The 18216-nt window shown below is 40.6% G+C and overlaps 1 protein-coding gene across 2 annotated transcripts in view; it reads left to right on the plus strand.

Annotated features, from left to right (window-relative positions):
• Positions 1-15496, plus strand: part of LOC102312812 (protein shisa-6) — an 85802-nt gene extending 70306 nt beyond the window's left edge. Inside the window, exons 6-9 of one of the 2 annotated variants that reach the window (XM_005924173.3) lie at positions 3160-3222; positions 4127-4147; positions 6535-6663; positions 12674-15496. In XM_005924173.3, coding sequence (XP_005924235.1) covers positions 3160-3222; positions 4127-4147; positions 6535-6663; positions 12674-13287 — 827 coding nt within the window. In that variant the 3' untranslated portion in view covers positions 13288-15496. The remainder of the gene's footprint in view (positions 1-3159; positions 3223-4126; positions 4148-6534; positions 6664-12673) is intronic. The other variant, XM_005924174.3, reaches the window with a different exon arrangement.
• Positions 15497-18216: the final 2720 nt, after the last annotated feature.

The raw sequence follows: 18216 nt of genomic DNA on the forward strand, positions 1-18216 counted from the left end.
GACTAATGGCATTACCTTTGCAGATGGGTGAAGGCTATTAATTATACCCACATGATTCAGTATATTTCAGTAGTGCATTAAACTGCCAGGTTTTGTATGTAAAACAGTGTTAAGCCTTATCTATGTAATGCATCTGTAGTGCATCTGTGCACTGCTGTTGCAGCAGACTGCATAGCCCTAAGAGTTTTGTTGTGTTGTCGTCCTGCTGGGTTTCAGGCTTTAGTGAAAGAGGACATCTTTTAAAAGGCTCGGCTTTGCATGACGCACTTGATGTTCTCTAGTGGGGGAGATTTTCTTCTTACTTTTAAAAACAAAATACTTTTTGCATCAAGTTACCTTCACTTCATTTGGTAATCCCCTGTAATTCTTAATATGTAGCAGGATTCTTTAGCTGTCAGTTTATTTGAAGGCATGGACTTTAAATTTCATATATTTGATGTGAAATGTCAGCTTGCTGACCAAACACATCTAAAGAAATAGAGACTCCAGCCTCATGAGTAACTGAGTTTGGTGTGAATGAGCTCCATGCTCCATGTTGCCATGCATGGGACTAGATCTGATTTATTTTTTTTGTATGTATATATAATATTTAATATTTTCTTTAGGTCTCCGATATGTGCTCAGTTTAGTATCAGAGGCACTGCACAATGCTGGTGATTCCATTCATATTTATATAAAGGCATCACACCCATGCATACTCTGAACCGGAGATTACCTCAAAGGGAAACCATCTTTGCCGGGTGATAAGCTTTTGAACCTTGGCTAAACATTTGTGGTACATTTTAATGTGTGAAATTTATCTAGAGGTCTGTTTTTCTGCTCTGGGGAAAAAGCAGTTTCCCCAATTACTCAGATAGTAAAAGGTTATTTACTCGGTACAAAACCTCTGTTCATAGAAGGGTAATTTAACTGGGTTTTCTATAGCTGCTATAATTGGCCCCTTGATCAAACCTGTGTGACTGGAAAACAGAGTACAGCTGCAGGGAGGACGGACCGAAGACATGCTTTATAATGATGCAACGCACCTAGCCAAAATAGTCAAAACCGTTTAACTCTCAAAGCCTTTACATTCAAAAACTAACTGAATGTAAAAGAGACTCCACCAACTCCACATTAAGGATGTTAGCAAAAGTCAACATTTGTCTGAAATGTCACAAACTCCCACCGGCAAATCAGCGTCGGTGACCTACGGGCACCGATCTTTCACAAAGGCAGAACTCAAGCCACTGTCATCAGCTCAAAGCCTCTTAAAGAGCTCACACGCAGCTATCAGAGCTGTGCTTTTACTGCCTTATTGAATGATAGATGAACATATTTAAATGGAAATAAGCCACAACTGCATAACCATGAGTTGTATGTTGTTCAGGGGGGGAAAAAAGAAGATATAATTGAATAAAGGCAATATTTTCACTTATTGGAATTCCCATTGCTTCTCAGTGACAGAGGTCTCACAACATATTGCTTTGTTCTATAGCCAACAAAACAACACATTACAATATTAGCGCAACATCAAATGACACACCCGCCGCAAAGATGGATGACCGTGAGGTGCAGCCGCTTCCACGTACCCAGACAAAGTGACTATAATCAATCATCTTGGTAAAGCGCTGCTAAACAGTGGATTCTGTCAAATGGAAGAAACACTTACAGGCTCATAACTGAGCAGTGGCAGTTTACTGCTCACTTGAGACACTGAACAAATCAAAGCTTTCATGTCTGGGGATATAGCAAATACTGACTTGAGTGGATGGAAGGGCTGACTGATACTCTGCTGAAATAGAGAACAACATTTGTCACGTTATTATAGAAGAGCCAGTCGTGCCGAACTCATAAAGGTCAGTTTTTCACTACTTCAACACTGCGGCATAGATAATGCATAAAGTGTAGTGACTGTCAAGGCAAAGCAAGGTTATTTGTATTGCACAGCAGCTATGGATGGCCTGTATAACACTGGTGTATAATGTATTGAATAGGACCGATAGAAGAATCTGTTCTCAGATTCTGAGTCTTCGAAAAACCCCGAAAACAAAAATTGGATCCCTTGAGCCAGGAGATACGTTGACATTTTTCATAAGCTGTTGTCAAACAGGCATATTAACAGTATTATAACAGTAATCCGGTCATTAAGTCTGACGTCACTAGCCATGTCTGGGCCTAAAGATCACTATGGCATTACTGAGAGTTGAAAAACTGTCTAAAGTCTTTCATCTTTAATAAAATGATCAGCGTTCTGCTCTACCAGGTGTAACAATTGAGTTTAACATCCAGGCATCCATGAAAATGGAATTTATGACATTTAACGGAGTTAGAAGTTAGCAGGAAGTTAGCTCGCTAGCTTCTATCTAAATACAATATAGCATGTCCTGACTGCGGGGTTTTGGAAACAAATTAAAACGTACAGCTCTGTTATCACTTCCAACATAAATGAAGACAGAAAACTAAACAGCAGTGACGTTTGTAGGGTTACTGAAGTTGGGCTAGCTGGTATATAATGATGTGCTACGTGACCGCTAGCGACACAGCTATGTTAGCATAATATAAACAAGCTAACTTTTTTTCCACTCGATAAAAATTAACGTGAGTGTTCTCGGTGGTCAGGAACAAATGTAATTGCATGGCAGGATGCTGTAAAAGGACCAAACTTCAGCCAGGAGAACAACTGAGATAATCCATCCACAATACGAGGTTAGTTACATCCTAAGGTTTTAAAAACTGAGCTTAAATAAATGATTAGCGGTAATAAAAGCCGAGGGAGGTCAGTGATCACTGACTGTTTTAGGAGCCTTTTGAGATTAAATAGAAGAAAATACAAAACATTAAACATGTTAACAACACAAAAGCCATATTAAACGCAGACTACTTTAGGCCCGGAATTAGGATTCGTCACGTCATCACTTAACGACCGGATTAGATTCCAGTTATAACCATCTTATTTTTATTTGGGCTGTATACCTCATGTTTGCTGTGCTGCTGACTGGTTTAGTTTAACTTGGCTTTGTATATGTTTTTGACTTGATTGTTATTACTTTTGAGTCGGGTCAGTTATTCTATATAATAATGCAGTCTGAATAAATCAAAAAGGGGCTTCTTTTTTATTACCTTTCTTTGTGTCTGCTGATGTTGACACACTTTTATTTGCTTTTGTTCTTCTCGTAACAGGAAACCACCACCATGACTACCAGCATAGCCACCTGGACCTGACCGCCCTGACACCTAAAATGGGTAAGAAACTGCTTGACTGCTGATGTGTAGTTACAGGCAGAGTCCAATTCACTGTGTAACCCTAGACTGATAACGTGATATACTCTTTTTAGTTTAGCCTGATTTCATGGCAGTCATTGGCTTCATTTTCCAAAATGATATGCATTATTATCTCTAAGTGATAGAAAGCCGAGCAATTTCTGTGATAGACTATTTCCAATTTCAAAAACAAAAGTATGCCTTTCACAGGTAATTTAAAGTACGAGGAGCTGATAAAGAAATCCTCGGAGAAAATGAAAAGCAAAAAGTGTGATAATCAAAGGATCGCCTGTGCAGTTTGCTCGAGTTATTGAAAACCCAGTTACTCTCATAGCATCCCATCTATTTTTCTAAATGTGATTTTCTGTGAAAGGGGAGCAGCTCTTCACTGTGGAATTACTGAACGGTTCTGCATCTAAATGGCTGTGAAATGAAAGAGGCAACCTGGATTTTTAATTACTTACAAAAATCCCCTCTGTGATATTCTAAAACTGCAGAGGCCAGTGTTTTGTGTCACTGTTTCAGGTTAAAGTTATCGTCATTGAGTCATTAAACAAAGTTTTTTACCATTAACGGAGCGCTGCCATCCACATCCTGCCTGCGCTTGTCTGCCTCTTAAACAGGCCGGCTTTTCATGGGAAAATGGGTTTCGAAAGTGCTTTCAGAACCAAATAAAACTCTTCAAACAGCACTTTTGAAGTCTATTTAGCTTCTGATGAGGATCATAGCTGCAATGCATAATTCAAGAGTTGCCGGTTTGGACGTTTTTGTTAACCCTTGGCAGCATTCCTGCAATATTGTTTTTGACCAAGGGCGACCTCTAGTTTGAAACATACTGTGCACATTGATTGTTATTGATCCTTTCTTTCTCACTTGGATTTGTTAGCCCACAGACAAATGAGATACGGTAAGTAATACACATACACATGGTGTTTATGTGTATCTTTTCATCAGTTTTTCTTTAACATAATTCATGTATAGTAGCAACTGAATTCTTTTCCTGCACACTGAGGGTCATTATTCTCCTTTTCTTTCCTTTTGTTCAAGCGCTTGTGTATATTTTGCAGTTGCAAAACTTCACATTGCTGCATTACAATCCATGACCTTTAGTCCAACCTTAAAAATCTTTTCTACACACATTTTTTTTTCTTTCCTCTTCCTTCACTCAACCTACCCCACAAACCCCCACACACACTTTCTGATTCTGTGAATGTCTCCCCTCTACACCATATGTTCCTTGGTGTTGTGTGTCCCTATCCTCCTTGCTGCAGTAGTCGCCCGGTCCTATTTTTAAATCCAGCACCCGCGTCCCTGCCTGAATCCCAGCCCTTTCCGCCCACCGCGCCTCCTGACCCGTGACTGGGCGTCCTAAATTCTGAAGCCACAGGAGCTCTGTGCAGTGCAGGGAGCTGTAATGGTGTTATACATATCACAGATATCCCCAAATGAACTGTTAAAGGCGTGCAAAATGATCTGTCGTTTGAGCTGCATAGATGCAGTTGAGTGACGCAGTTTCCCGCTGACTCAGAACTGCAAAGAAGACAAATTAGTCATTTCATTGAAGCTGCAACTTCAGTAAATAATATCCTTGAAATGCCTTGACACAAAATCCTTAGCAAGCCTTAGCAAGCAAAGCGCTCTTTGTTAAGCATAGTCCTTTCTAAAATACAGCCCATTCTGACTTTTTAATTTTTAGTTCAGTTCAGTCTAACATGTTATCTCTTCTTTTTAAAGTTCTGAGTATGTTTCTGTCCAGCAAAGAATTAAAATTACATCTTCCAAACTGGGATCCCAGTCTGAGAGGTTCTTAGTGCCAGAAGTAGCCATGTTTAGACAAAAGGCTGAAGTGTAAACTATCAACCAGTCCCAGCAAGCTTGGTTCACATTGTGCATCCATAGATTGTACTGATACAACCAACAGATACACTATATGGTCAAAAGTACTGAACTACCTTTTACCATTACCTACAGAAGCTGCTCGGCAATGGAAACCTATACCATGAAGCTCCCAGTGCACACTTTTTGTGCTGATGTTAATCCCAGAGGAGTTTTGGAAGTCTGGAATTACTGGTGAATTTCATGCACCATGTGCCTCAGCACTGGTTGGGATGCTGTGATTTCTAAATGTTTCCATTTTGCAAAAATACAGTTTACAGTTGACTGTGGAATATCTAGTAGGAAGGAAATTCTGTTGCAAGAGTGGCATCCTATGAGAATACCATGCTCGAATTCACTGAGTTCTTTAGAGCACAACATTCTTTCACAAATATTTGGAAAGGCAGAGTGCATGCCTTGATATATGCATACTTGATTTTTTTCCACCAGTGGCAGCGGGACTTTTGTCCATAAAGTAGTTAAGGCTGACGCACTGGTAGCTGTTGGTCAACAAATGTTGAAATGAAAAGCAAGGATTTGTAAAGTTTTTTTGCAGAACTGTTCATCTTGAAAATGAAATATGTGTAGAGATGTTTGCCTGGCCATGCCAGATTCCAAAAAGCAGGACATCACAAGCTGAAATGATGCCGAAATTCACCGCTCAGTTGTGGCTATTTTTAACAAGCACCACAGTTCAGAAGAAAAATGACAGTGATCATTTGGAGCGAGCCCCAAGTTTTTGGCATTTCTGAGAGAACTCATGCAACTATCTTAAGGATACATACACATATGCCCAAAATAAACTATCCAAATGTCACAAAAGAAAATATGTTCTCATCTGAATGGAGCCATGTACCAGGCTTAAATATAAAAGGGTGAGAGGGACTTTGAAAACAAAGGGGAAAAAACCAAGAAAAAGTTGCAGACGGACGCAAGGAATAGGCGAAAACTTTCGACATGGTTCAGAAGAAAGATACAAAAACCACTTGAACCACATCATTTCATGAGTGGATGGAGGAGGAACAAGGAGCATATGGAGGATAAGAACAGAAATAACTGGCCTTTTCTGTTAGTTCTGACTTTAAAACAGCTCAAAATCTGACCAGCATGCACATAAGATATGGTGGGTGTAGTTACAGTGGTTACCCCAGTTACCCGTGCCCACATTCACATTTTTAATACTCTAACTTGCTGTTCAGTGTCTCAGTTATTTATTAATTTTATTACCAAAAGTTGAAAAAATGTGTAAAACAGTCCCTAAATGCTCTGTAGTCCTGCTCAATCTTTCTCAACACACATTTCCCACTGCATCACTTTCCTTTCTTTTCCCCTCAAGTAAAGACTCCCAGTGTAGAGCCCATCCTTTTGACTGACTGTGTGCTGACTGCAGTGCACCACTTCCTCCCCTGTCCCCTGTAGAGCGACCCCAGCGGATGAACAACATCCTGACCTCAGCCACGGAAGCCTACGACCTGTCCCTGTCCAGATCCTTCCAGAACCTGAGCCATCTGCCGCCTTCCTACGAGCTGGCCCTCAAGTCTGACTTAAGTAAATACTTTCCACAGATCTAGCAAGTGGTCCTTCAGTCGTCCTCCATCACTGTGTCATACCTGATACGCTGCAAAAACACAGGCGATGACATCACCCTCATGTCGGGCCTGTGCATTAGAGGTTTTACTCGATTCACTGCGCCGGGCCCGATGAAACATCTCAATGTCCATTACAGAGACATGCATCATGATAACTACCTCCAGATGTTTGTTAGCTCATCATACAGATAGTACTCTCACTTTTCACCTTTTTAGGGAAATAAACTTTTTAAAATGCATGACAGCACGCTCAGAGGCTCCACACTCATTCCCATCCACTCATCTATCGGCTCATAGACTGACATCTAATTGGCGTGTAATTTAGTTCCATCTGTGGCCCATGTCATGTTGCTAATGTCTCTTAATGACATATTAAGAAACATTTTTTTTTTCAGCTGAATGGCTTCTATACAACAACTGGATGGCACTTTAATGTCTCGCCAATACTACAGTTCATTATCCTCATGGTGACATTTTCAGTTTGATGATAACGTGGATGCTGCTGCTTTAACCTCCTGACTGGTGCATTGTCCACTGATTCGTAGAATGGTTTCATGTGATGAGTCAAGTTTTTCTTCATTTATTTAACTTTCATTAAAGCCACAAGTTTCCTGAGGTATGTTCCATCTGTGTGGAAGGTCTTTCCTAAATGACAGTAAATTACATTTACCTTTATTGCACAGTAAGATGGGACATGAGGCATGAGCAAGAAAACAAATAGGAAATCTCGACTATTTATGAATTAAAAAATTTTTTAATGCGATCTTTAAATTAAGCTGTTTATTTAATGTTATGTTTATCTTGTGAATTAATTCAGTCCCAGGTCATTAAACTGCAGCTTTGCTAATTTCTAGGCTGGGCACGTGGATTGTTAGGGTCCATTGAGTTGACGTATTTAGTGAGATTTTATAATCAAATATTGATTGCATATAGCCTTATTCATGCTTGACGTTTCTGGGGCATGTTTCCATGTAGCCAAAATTAATCAAACTCAACAACTGCATTAAAAGTACCTCCACACATTTGCATCAACATAAAGTATAAATGTTTTTCTATTGCATTAAAAAGAATACACATGCATCTTCCATACAAAATACAGGCATCCGGTGTAATGATAAGGAGGTTTTTGTGCCAGCTGCATATACCTATTCCCTACCAAACACCAAGCAATCACTTTCCAATCTGTCGGGGAAGACACATTTTTCCTTACTCACTGAGTCACTGGCAGATCTTTAGGTCTGTGTGTCCTTGGCTTTGCAGACAATTTCACAGCAACCGCCTATAATCTCCAGCAACTGCTTTTTCTCTAGCAATTGGTGGTTGCCAGGCAGTTGCCAACCAGTATCTAGGCCTGTGTGAGTGGGGCATTAAATAGTTCAATTCAATTCAATTTTATTTATTCAGCCCCAAATCACAACAAGAGTTGCCTCAAGGCGCTTTATATTATAAGGTAGACCCTACAATAACACATGCAGAGAAAAACCCAACAATCATACGACCCCCTATGAGCAAGCACTTTGGCGACAGTAGGAAGGAAAAACTCCCTTTTTAAATAGTATGCTCTAAATGCTCTAAAATTCCACAAAACATATAAAGCTGAAGCAGATCAGTCATTCCAGCAGCTGATGTGGGCTGACATGACTGTTAACAACTGGCATATATATTATATGTATATATAAAATTGCTTTTGTCCTACTCGCTTATAGCTTTAGCACCCAGAAAGTACACATTTCATCGCTGACTTCTGGGTGTATGTTAGTTTTCCCTTAAGCTCAGAAAGAGCTTCACAAGAGTTTGCAAAAATGGTTCAAATAAAACCTTCAAAGCATCAGGAGCAATCTTAAGACAAGGTACGCACACAGAGAAAGCCACTTAAACATGTCACTGGTCCTTTTTTACACTGTGTGGTTATGTGATAGAAAAACATGCATCAGAGCAATCTCCTCTCAGCGCATTCCACATTTGTCTTTTATAAGTTTGTCTTTTCTTTCACTTATCAACTCAGGGCTTTGCTCTTATCTTGCCAGAGTCCTGTACAAACACAGAAAATCACAGAGATGAATCATGTTGAACTACAAAGAAGCTTTTTGAATTTGAGACAGGGGCCCAGCAGAATTTGTCAAACATGCAAGGAAAGTCATCCCTTGAAGAAAAAAGAAGTTCTAGCATGAGTGAGATCTTTGGAAACAAGCCTAAAAGTAATATAATTAGTTGCAATTTTAATGAAACCATCTGGAGAGACGATGATTAGTAAATTAAATTAGCATGGTTTATTTGCAATTTAAAATTGGCAATTATAAATCATTTCTGGTGTGTAGTTTTTGTGTGTGTATGAGAGAGAGAGCGGCACTTCCATCCTCTCCGTCCTTCAACGATGTCAACGACGCAGGGATTGAGGACGGAGCTCTAAAATAACCCGCTTAGCTCCTCCAAGGAGGCGGCACAAAGAAGGAGAAACCAATCATATTTGGCTCTGCTGTTTTTCCCCTTAATCACCCTTAAAAGGGATTAAAACACGTTTTAGAACAAATAAGCCACCTTTAATCCGCCCAAAAAGAAATACCTAAATGATATTACTCTATCCCCCTTTTACATTCTACCACTCCTACTCCAAACCTCTGACGATCACTTTATAATTGATGTTCCACCAATTTCACGAGTGTTAGCGCATTATATGATTACGGTGTTCTGTGATCAATAGCTGACACATAAATACACTGGCTATACTGCATGTAATCTAGCAAAGTGGGAGCTGGGGTTTAATTAGCAGTTGTTAGCAATTTCCTGTGTTGTAGCTCTGCTTCACATTTAGGACCCTTCAGCCTCTCGCAATCATTTTAACAGTAAAGTGCTGCGTTTTATCTGAGCCGCAGAGATGAGATCAAGTAATTTCCATTGCCCTTCTTAAATCATTTCAGCCACTTACACTGTAAACAGTGGAACATGTGTACATCCATAAAGAATAAGACCTAAATCAAATGGAAGCGGAGGCAGTTATAGAGGAGCAGGCCATTTCGAGGATGACTTTACTTATCTCAGTGGCGGAAAGGAAAAAATAGCTAATTTCAGCTGATTGTAACAAAAAGCATCTCTTGTTTTCTGATCTGTTCTTGTCCTGTCCTATGAAAACTTTGACTTCAAATATAAAAGTAAACAATGTGTAGGAATTTGTAGAAAGTGGGGGACGTTGCTACATTTTACTACATGTGTCAATAGCAAAGCATCAACCCTAAAGAATGGCATCCTTCAGCATCCATCTAAATGGGATCATAATTTCCAAGATAAATACTGAGTTATATAAAGAAAAAGTAGAGATTGAGACAATAAACTGAATAGAAAAGTGGTTACTGAGGTCATAAATCATAAAAGCAGTACAGTCATTTTCCCATAGACTTCTATACTAAAACAGGCGTTTTGCACCACAGTCGAGACAGTACAAAAGATAGATGTCGTTACTGTGACGTCACCTGTTGGTTTGCAAATTCCTGTTTTCAAGCCTGAAGATGAGCTTTTCAGGCATCTTGACTGCAAAAAATATATGTGGGGAGGAGTTGGGAAGACTTAAACTGCTTGCTCATTAGCTAACGACTGACAATTCGTTAGCAAACAAGTTAGCAGAAAATACCACAGATGGTCATCCTTTTGGAAACGAAATCAGAAAGTTGCTTCTCGTAGACTTTTTATGAGACTTTTTGCAACCTTAGATATCCCCATGGTGGTGTTCACATAGACCACAGTTTACGACATTTTACCACAAGGAATGAATGCTAATTTAATCTTTAATCTTCCCTTTTCAGACCCTAAGGTTATATAGACTCTGCTCCGTGTTGTGGGTTTTCTTCTTATTTATGCCATATCATTATCTGAGTGTAACTCTTGAGATCTTATTGACTGGAAACTTTACTTTGACCTGTCATTAGAGATATGAGCCACAGCTTGTCAGTTGTGTCTATACTTGTAGTTCGGTTGACATTTCCCGCCGTAATGTCATATCTAAACCAACCCTTCGGGGAAGAATGCTAGACCGCATCGCCACAGGCAAGAGTTGGGCTTCCCTCATTAGGAATGCAGAGACTAGTGGACATTAAAACCTCAGAGTGGGAGAAAATAAGGTGACCTTCTGCATCCAGGCGTGACATCTCTCCCAGAGAGACGAGCATCCAGACAAACAATTCCCATCATCCCCTTTCTCCACGACCTGGTGAAGCGTGATATAGTCCTAAAGCGCCAATTCAACCTCTGTGTTCTGCAGTAATTAACTACTGCAGAGGTAACAACTGCTCAGCACAATAGTTAATCAGGCAGGCTCCTTGGTAGCCTTCCCCTTTTTGCGAGCACGGCCAAAAACCAGGTAGACAGAAGTCTGCTGAGAGCTACCTGTGGCTAATACTGCGGTAATGATTTTACCATTAGGAGTGTGTGCACACAGCGGAGCGGCGGCCTGCTTTCTGGCAGAGGATTAAATGACTGGTTGCCCGTTCAGGCACCACCCGCGCATGAACTGTTGAGTACTGTGGTTTGCTGATGAGTGTTCTCAATGCTGAAGGACAAATACATTGACAAGAGCTTGGAGTTATCCTGTTTTTCACGAAGGGAAAGGACAAAACAATTCAAAGTGCTTTGAATAGCACTTTCCAGCTGGTGTGGGATTATATTATCAGTTCTTACTGCCACTATTACCGTGGGGATCGCGTTTTTGTGAAAGACCGGGTTAATCTGCCGCCGCAGCTGAGTGTTTTGTTATTTGACTTAATGATGTCGCGAGACGCACTAAGCAACCGTCATCTGTACTGAGCCACACAAATGGCACGAGCCTGGCCTTCAGTAATAGTAGATAGAAAGCTTCTAATACCCAAATAGCCACAGAAAAGAGATTTTATGCTCAGTAAGGAGTCTCCTTAGAGGTGGACACCAAGACTGGGGAGAGATTTTATCTTTCTGACGCAGGTACAGGCTCTTGCTTGTGCAATAATTTGTTTTGATTAATAAAATGTATCAGAATGAAAAATGATCTAATATGCTGCAAAGCACAACTTGCCCAGGAAACATTTTGGCAATGAGCAACCATTGCTTTAATATTCATTCAACACATTGTGTCATGATTGGACCAAATTTAGACTTTCTAGCAACGGGGGCTTATTACCCAGAATTCTTTGTAAATCAAATGGAAATAAGATAATTTTTAATTCACGAGCTACAAGGTGGGATTATTCTGCAACCTTTGATTCCTAACACACTGACTTATGCTGCTGACAGTCCAGGGTTAGACACGACTGGATTATATTAATCATACCGAAAGAGCAGAGTGATGATCGTCGGGCATTATGTGACAGTCTGAAGGTCAGTACAGCTAAGCTCACCATGATGTTCCTGTGTACATAAACGACATAAACATGTTTATTCAGTGTTCCCTGATTTACCAGTGCCTTTCTGTATATGCATGTTCTCCTAGTACTCTCTTAGTTTTCCTCCCACGGTTTAAAGACTTGGCCATGGGTATGAATGTGTGATTGTCTGCCTTTCTCTGTTTGTTCTGGACTTATGACTTGCCCAGGGTGTATCCTTCCTTTTGCCCTATGAGAGGGGAGACAGGATCAGGCTGCTCCTGATCATAAGCTGGATAAACAGTTAAGAAACTGGGTGGATGCTCATAATTTCCTGGTTTATAAGAAAGGTTCCCGACTCCCGCTGTTGAGCATGGAAACAGCACCCCCACCCCCCATCTGTCTTTCCACCTCATAAGCCACACTGCAGTTTTTGCCAGTGTACTGCAGCTATTTTTGACCAGGGATGCAATGTTGCTGTTTCAGTGATTGATGGGTGCATTTTGCTAATTTGTTGAAATAAAGCTAGCTGTGGAGAGATGTGTCATAAGCCAAGCTATCCAAAATTACAGCCATTCAAAGCAAAGCCATTTAGACTCAATGCGCCTGCCTCTCCCTGATGATCTTTGTCTTCTAACTCCCCAGGTGATAAAGACATAGATGACTACTACGCCAGGAAGCATCATCCTGACTTTGGTGGACGGGGACCAACCCACATGGTGAAGCTGAACGCAGAACCCCAGCAACACCAGCAGCACCAGCAGCGGCAACGTCCTCGTCGAGTCCAAAGGGCCATGTCGCAGGACCACGTCCTGTCTCCTCCCAGGACGCCGCGACGTGGAGAGTACGGCCTGTCTTCCTACGGTGTGATGGCGGCTGCAGCATATGGAAGCAGCCGCCACCTCTCGGAAGAGCAGCTGCTCTCAGCGGACCGCCTCCATTCCCAGGATCCGCTGTTGCTGTCCCCAGCAATGAGGCGTGACAAGTTCCGGGAGAAGGCCATGGCGAGGGCGATGTCTCATGCTGACATGCTGATACCCACCACGCCAGTTATGGACCGCCACAAGGTGACCAAGATGTACTCTCAACCCAGTGCCTCTACTGACTCCTACAACACGCTGACGGTCAACCACCAAGTGACCACGTCTAAGAGGCAGGCGTTTGCTTCCCGACGAACACACACGGTGGACCACCTGCAGTACATTCCCGGCCACCACCACACATACCACACTGCCAGTAAGAACGAGGTAACTGTTTAACTCCGGGGTTGAAGCATTCCTGAGACCCACCACCAACATCGACAGAAGGATACTCAGCAGAACTGTTCAGTCTTCTCATCAAAACAACCTCCTGCATTTAAGAAAAGAGAACAAAAAAAATAACTCTTCCGGCTTTTTAGCACAAGCTTTCTGTGTCATCCAGATTTTGGATAATTAGAATCAAACCCTGGCAAAGACATCTCTCTTTTAGAGCATCATAAGGGCTTTGCGCGGCGACACAAAGATCCTTCATGTCGGACATTAGACAATGTGAAGAAAATATTTTTTAAACTGGATTTGGGACTGGAAGGGAATTGTATCAACTTTATAAATATATAAATATGATATATTTACTATTTGTATTTTCAGTCCTTGTTATAGCTTTAGAGATTCTCATTAACTGATGTAAGCACTTCAGATGGTGCCTCTTGAATTGTCCCATTTCAGCGATGAAGTGGATTTGTGGGTTAAAAAGCACAATTAATGACTTCCCTTTTTTTGGATTAAGTTTTCTCTTCTTCTTCTTCTTCTTCTTCTTCGGTGAATGGCCAGAACATATCAGCTTATTAGTGAAAAACGAGGCTATTTTTGTTGCATATAATAGGAGATTGTAAATAGGCTACATTAGCAGCATTAACCTAGAAAAGCTGGCCCTCCGGCATTATTTTTTCTCCCACCTGGAATCCTTGATTCCTACTTTAAAATTTTGCTTTAGATAAGGTGAATTCCCCCAAATAGCATTATTTCCACAGATGTCGGCAAAATATGTGGATTTAATATATATCTGGGGGGTATTTTTTTCTTTTCTAACTGTGCTTGTAGCATAGAATGATTGTGTGTGAAAAAAACTTTTACCAGTGTTGACTGGCAGCTTCAGTCTGCAGAAATAAGTCTACAGGTGAAAACGGAGCCTGATGGTCATTCAAATTTGTTGAATTTCCATATCCTTGCTTTGTCATCCGTAACCCCATCCATCCATAATTCTCAGTTTGTGATTGGTCAGCTGCTTCCATCTCTACATATCAAGCACTCCGTGTTAAGAAGCGCACAGGTTGTGTAATAGTTTGTCGATGTGATGGACCAATCAGTACTAAAGAGGACATCACAATCGCCTGTCAGTGAAGCATTGATTAAAATGTTTGAGATATTTTCATTAAAGCAATGCCTTATTGTATGGAATCCCATATGCTCTTAACTGAACAAGCATGCTTGTTGTCTTTGCTTTCTGTGCAATATTATTGACTATAGTTTACCAGCAGAACCAGCAGCGAAAACCTATACGGTGAGAGATGTTGCAGTATATGTACCTCAAAAATTCAATTGAAGAAGTCTCAAACTTTGCAGCCAAAACAACCATTAGATATATCAATCTTCCGATTCTTATTGAAAGTTGTTTAAACTTTACTCGACGAAGATTTATTAAAGTTTCATGGGCTTACAGGTATATGAAAATACTGTGCTTCTGTTTTCAGTTGACCTGGGAGGTGGGGAAGGTTTTCTCGGTTGCTATATGAAGATCCAGTCCAGGAAGTGAGACAGTCGGGGTCCAGATTTTATACTATTAATAGAAGTGTGGCTGTTAGGATTTGTGTAATTCCTTCAGGGCTTGGGTTTTCTACATGGACTCGCCACAGTGTGTCATAAAGATTGCCAAAGACAGTTTTTTAAGGCAAATTTCTATTAAGTGCAGGAAAATTTAAGCGTGCCATTGCACTTTTTAACTACAGGTGGAGTGTCATGCTGCTTCCTGCCAATCTAGTCCCTATTTAAGTCCCAATTCAAATCCCAGGGAAAGCCAGTTAAGCACCTCCTTTAGGAAATGGTCACATGTCCAAAAAAATAGCTTTCTCACTAAGACAAGTCCCATCTTAATTTAAGCCTAGACTGAATATAAAAGATGGACGTAGCCACCAACTTCAGCTTTCTGCTGAAGCGGTGTGTCTGATGGAGAATCCAAAAACACTTTCACACCCTTTAGAAATAAACATCCTGCTAAATTAAAGATAATTTGTAACTAACAATTGAAACTATGAACTCATACAGAAAGTGTCACACATCAAGTGAGCAGTACAGTCATTTTCTGATAGACTTTTATAAAAATTAGTACGGAGCCCCGCAGGGGACATGGGAGAAAAAAAATTAAGGCGGACTTTTGTGAGATCCCGCAAAACTAACTCGGGATCTCGCAAAACTTTTGCGAGATCTCACAAAGCAAACTCTTTCTGGGTCACAAAATACACTTTTAAGATATTTTGAGGCGTGAATGTAGTTGTGTAAACGTCAGATACCTGCTCGGTTTACAAGACATCACATATTTGCAAAAGTGCTCCGACGTTTTCGGAGATCTGACACCCACCATCTCGAAGCTAACGGGAGGTCGAGACCTACTACAGCCGGGAGGAACACCGCTTTCCCGGCACATCGTGCCTCGACCTCCCGGTCGGCTTCGAGCTGGCGGCCTCCGAAGAATGCGGCTAAAACTTTTGCGAGATCTCGCAAAAGTTTTGCGAGATCCCGAGTTTGTTTTGCGATATCTCGCAAAAGTCCGTCTTAATTGTTTTTTCTCCCATGTCCCCTGCGGGGCTCCATAAATTAGAGATTTAAAGCTACATCCAACTTTTATATTGTAGCTCAGTTTATGGTATGAAGGCCAGAAATGACATTATGTTTTCATTAAAGGTCAGGAAATGCTCCTCAGAATAACCTTTGTATTTCTACAGACTTGCTATTTCCATTCCCAAAATGTCAGGAAATAAGAAATTGAAATCGTGTCTCTTTGTGACAACTCTCAGCAGACTGGACAAGTAAGATATCAGGAAAACTGTTGTTTCTTTAGATATTTGAGTGGTCAGCCACTGTATATACAACTTGGATACAATGTTACTTGTGATTTGGACTGTGCAATTTAAATGGAAAACTTCAAAGGAAAGCAATGGCTCATTCCATTCAATTCTGTGATTATGTTCAAGTACGCTCATGCATTGTTGCACGTTTTCCTTAAGTGTGCTTCATTTCTTGTCATGACAATACATTTAAAATTGATTTAGGTTGTGGAGCATGAAAGGTTGGCCAAATGTATCTTAAGTTCAAGAAATGTATTTCTTTGTTTTAATGTGCCACTTTATGTTTTAATGTCAGATATGCATTTAATGATGTCAGTTTGAGGTTGTCTTTTTTCCAACTTTACCGTCTTTGTACACTATTTTTTTCTTCCTATATTGGGAAGTGCTTGCACAAATGAGGGCCATTTGAAGAAGGTGTGATTAATAGACTGCTTTAGACAGATATGTGTTCATCCAACTCGCTCGACTAATTTCACAAACTTCTGCTCCTTCTTTTCACTTAATTAATAATGATGTCATCCCAAGAGCCTTTTCTCTATGTGCAATATTTCCTGTTCATGCAGTATAGCTCTATAGCTCTATTACTCTTTTTAAAAAGTTGTGAAGTTCATTGGCTGCCATACAGGCTTTGTTGTCCTTTTTATTTAGGATTGTGTTGTCTTTCATAGTCAAAGAGGAGTTTTTATAATACAGATAAATGTGGTATGAATGAAAACACGTCTATGTAACTGCACAAATAACCGGAGACTAACTTAAAGGCTTCAACAAACAAATTATGACTGTTCTTGTGCATTTTTCTGTTTGTTTACAAATTATTAAAGCAAACCATGTGTGTTGTATATATGCGTTTAATAATGTGTGCTTATATTAGTCCAAGATAACAAAACTCGGAAACCCGTAGCGTGAACCTGGGGAGGACTTGGATATTATGCAGATGCAGAAGCACCAAAAACTGCAGTTCTTCAAATGGCCACAGGAGTTTTCCTCCAAAAGCCAGTAAAAAACAAAGTAAGGTCTCTGCCACATAGGCCTGGTCACTAACCTTACTGCTTACGGCTGGAAAAAATGTGAATTCGGGCCAGTTGGTAAGTGTTTGCAGGAGGTTGCTTGCTGTTGCTAGGTGAAATTAGTCACAAAGAAAGATATGATGCTGCAGCAAAAACCTCCTTGCAATTGCTTTTGTTGCTAGCAGATTGCCCTGACAGTCAGTACTTTGCATTGAACTCTCGCCAACTACTCACTAAGAGGTTGCAAAACTGTGAAGCTTGCAATGCAAACCTTTGGAAACATGATGGTTTCAGCAGTGAGACACAATTGTTGTTGTTTTTGTTTGTGGTTTGAGTGTTTGACGTTTCACTACCCTCGTCTGATAGCCTTTTTCCAAAAAAGTGGGCGATCTACTTCACTAATTAATCCTTCACAGGTGGCATACTTGGTCAAAACTGGAGCCTCCCAGCAAGTTTCCTGGTTTGAACCCTGGTGGGTTCACTTCTGTGTGCTTTCCATGGATACTCTAGCTTCCTAACACAGTCCAGTGCATGTCAGGTTAGCTGGTGATTCTAAATTGGCCATAAATATGCTCTAGATCAGTGGTTCCCAAACTTTATTGCTAGGCCCCCTTTTGTTTTACAAGAAAAATGTTCGCATCTTTTTTCACATCACGCTGTGCGCCACGTTATTGTTTACATGAGATGAATTGCAGAATCGCAGTTACTGTTCCTCCATTTAGAAAGGCAGAGGCGTCACAGTGTAATTATTTTACGTGTAGTTGTTTTTTTCCTGTGCTAGAATATTCAACATTGCAATAATTACAATACCTTTTTCAAAAAATGCCTCTCTGTGCAAAATAGGTTTAAAAACATAAACAGCTGTGGGATCCTGTTTGTCCGTGATTTGAACCGGGGGACAAATCGTGGCAGGATCAGCCTGATGTTATTTGTATCCAGCTGTAACTTTACTGTATAAAGAGCAAAGATCTCCAAAATGTCAGGAGTAGTTAGTCATTACAACAAGTGTTTGTGAACTAAAAATCAAGAATGTGGGATCCTGTTTGTCCGTGATAGGAAGAGCCCAGCGCTGCTCCCGA

The sequence above is a fragment of the Haplochromis burtoni genome, unplaced genomic scaffold, assembly GCF_018398535.1.
Source record: "Haplochromis burtoni strain Fernald_Lab_line unplaced genomic scaffold, NCSU_Asbu1 Contig_68, whole genome shotgun sequence".
NCBI classification, from domain to species: domain Eukaryota; kingdom Metazoa; phylum Chordata; class Actinopteri; order Cichliformes; family Cichlidae; genus Haplochromis; species Haplochromis burtoni.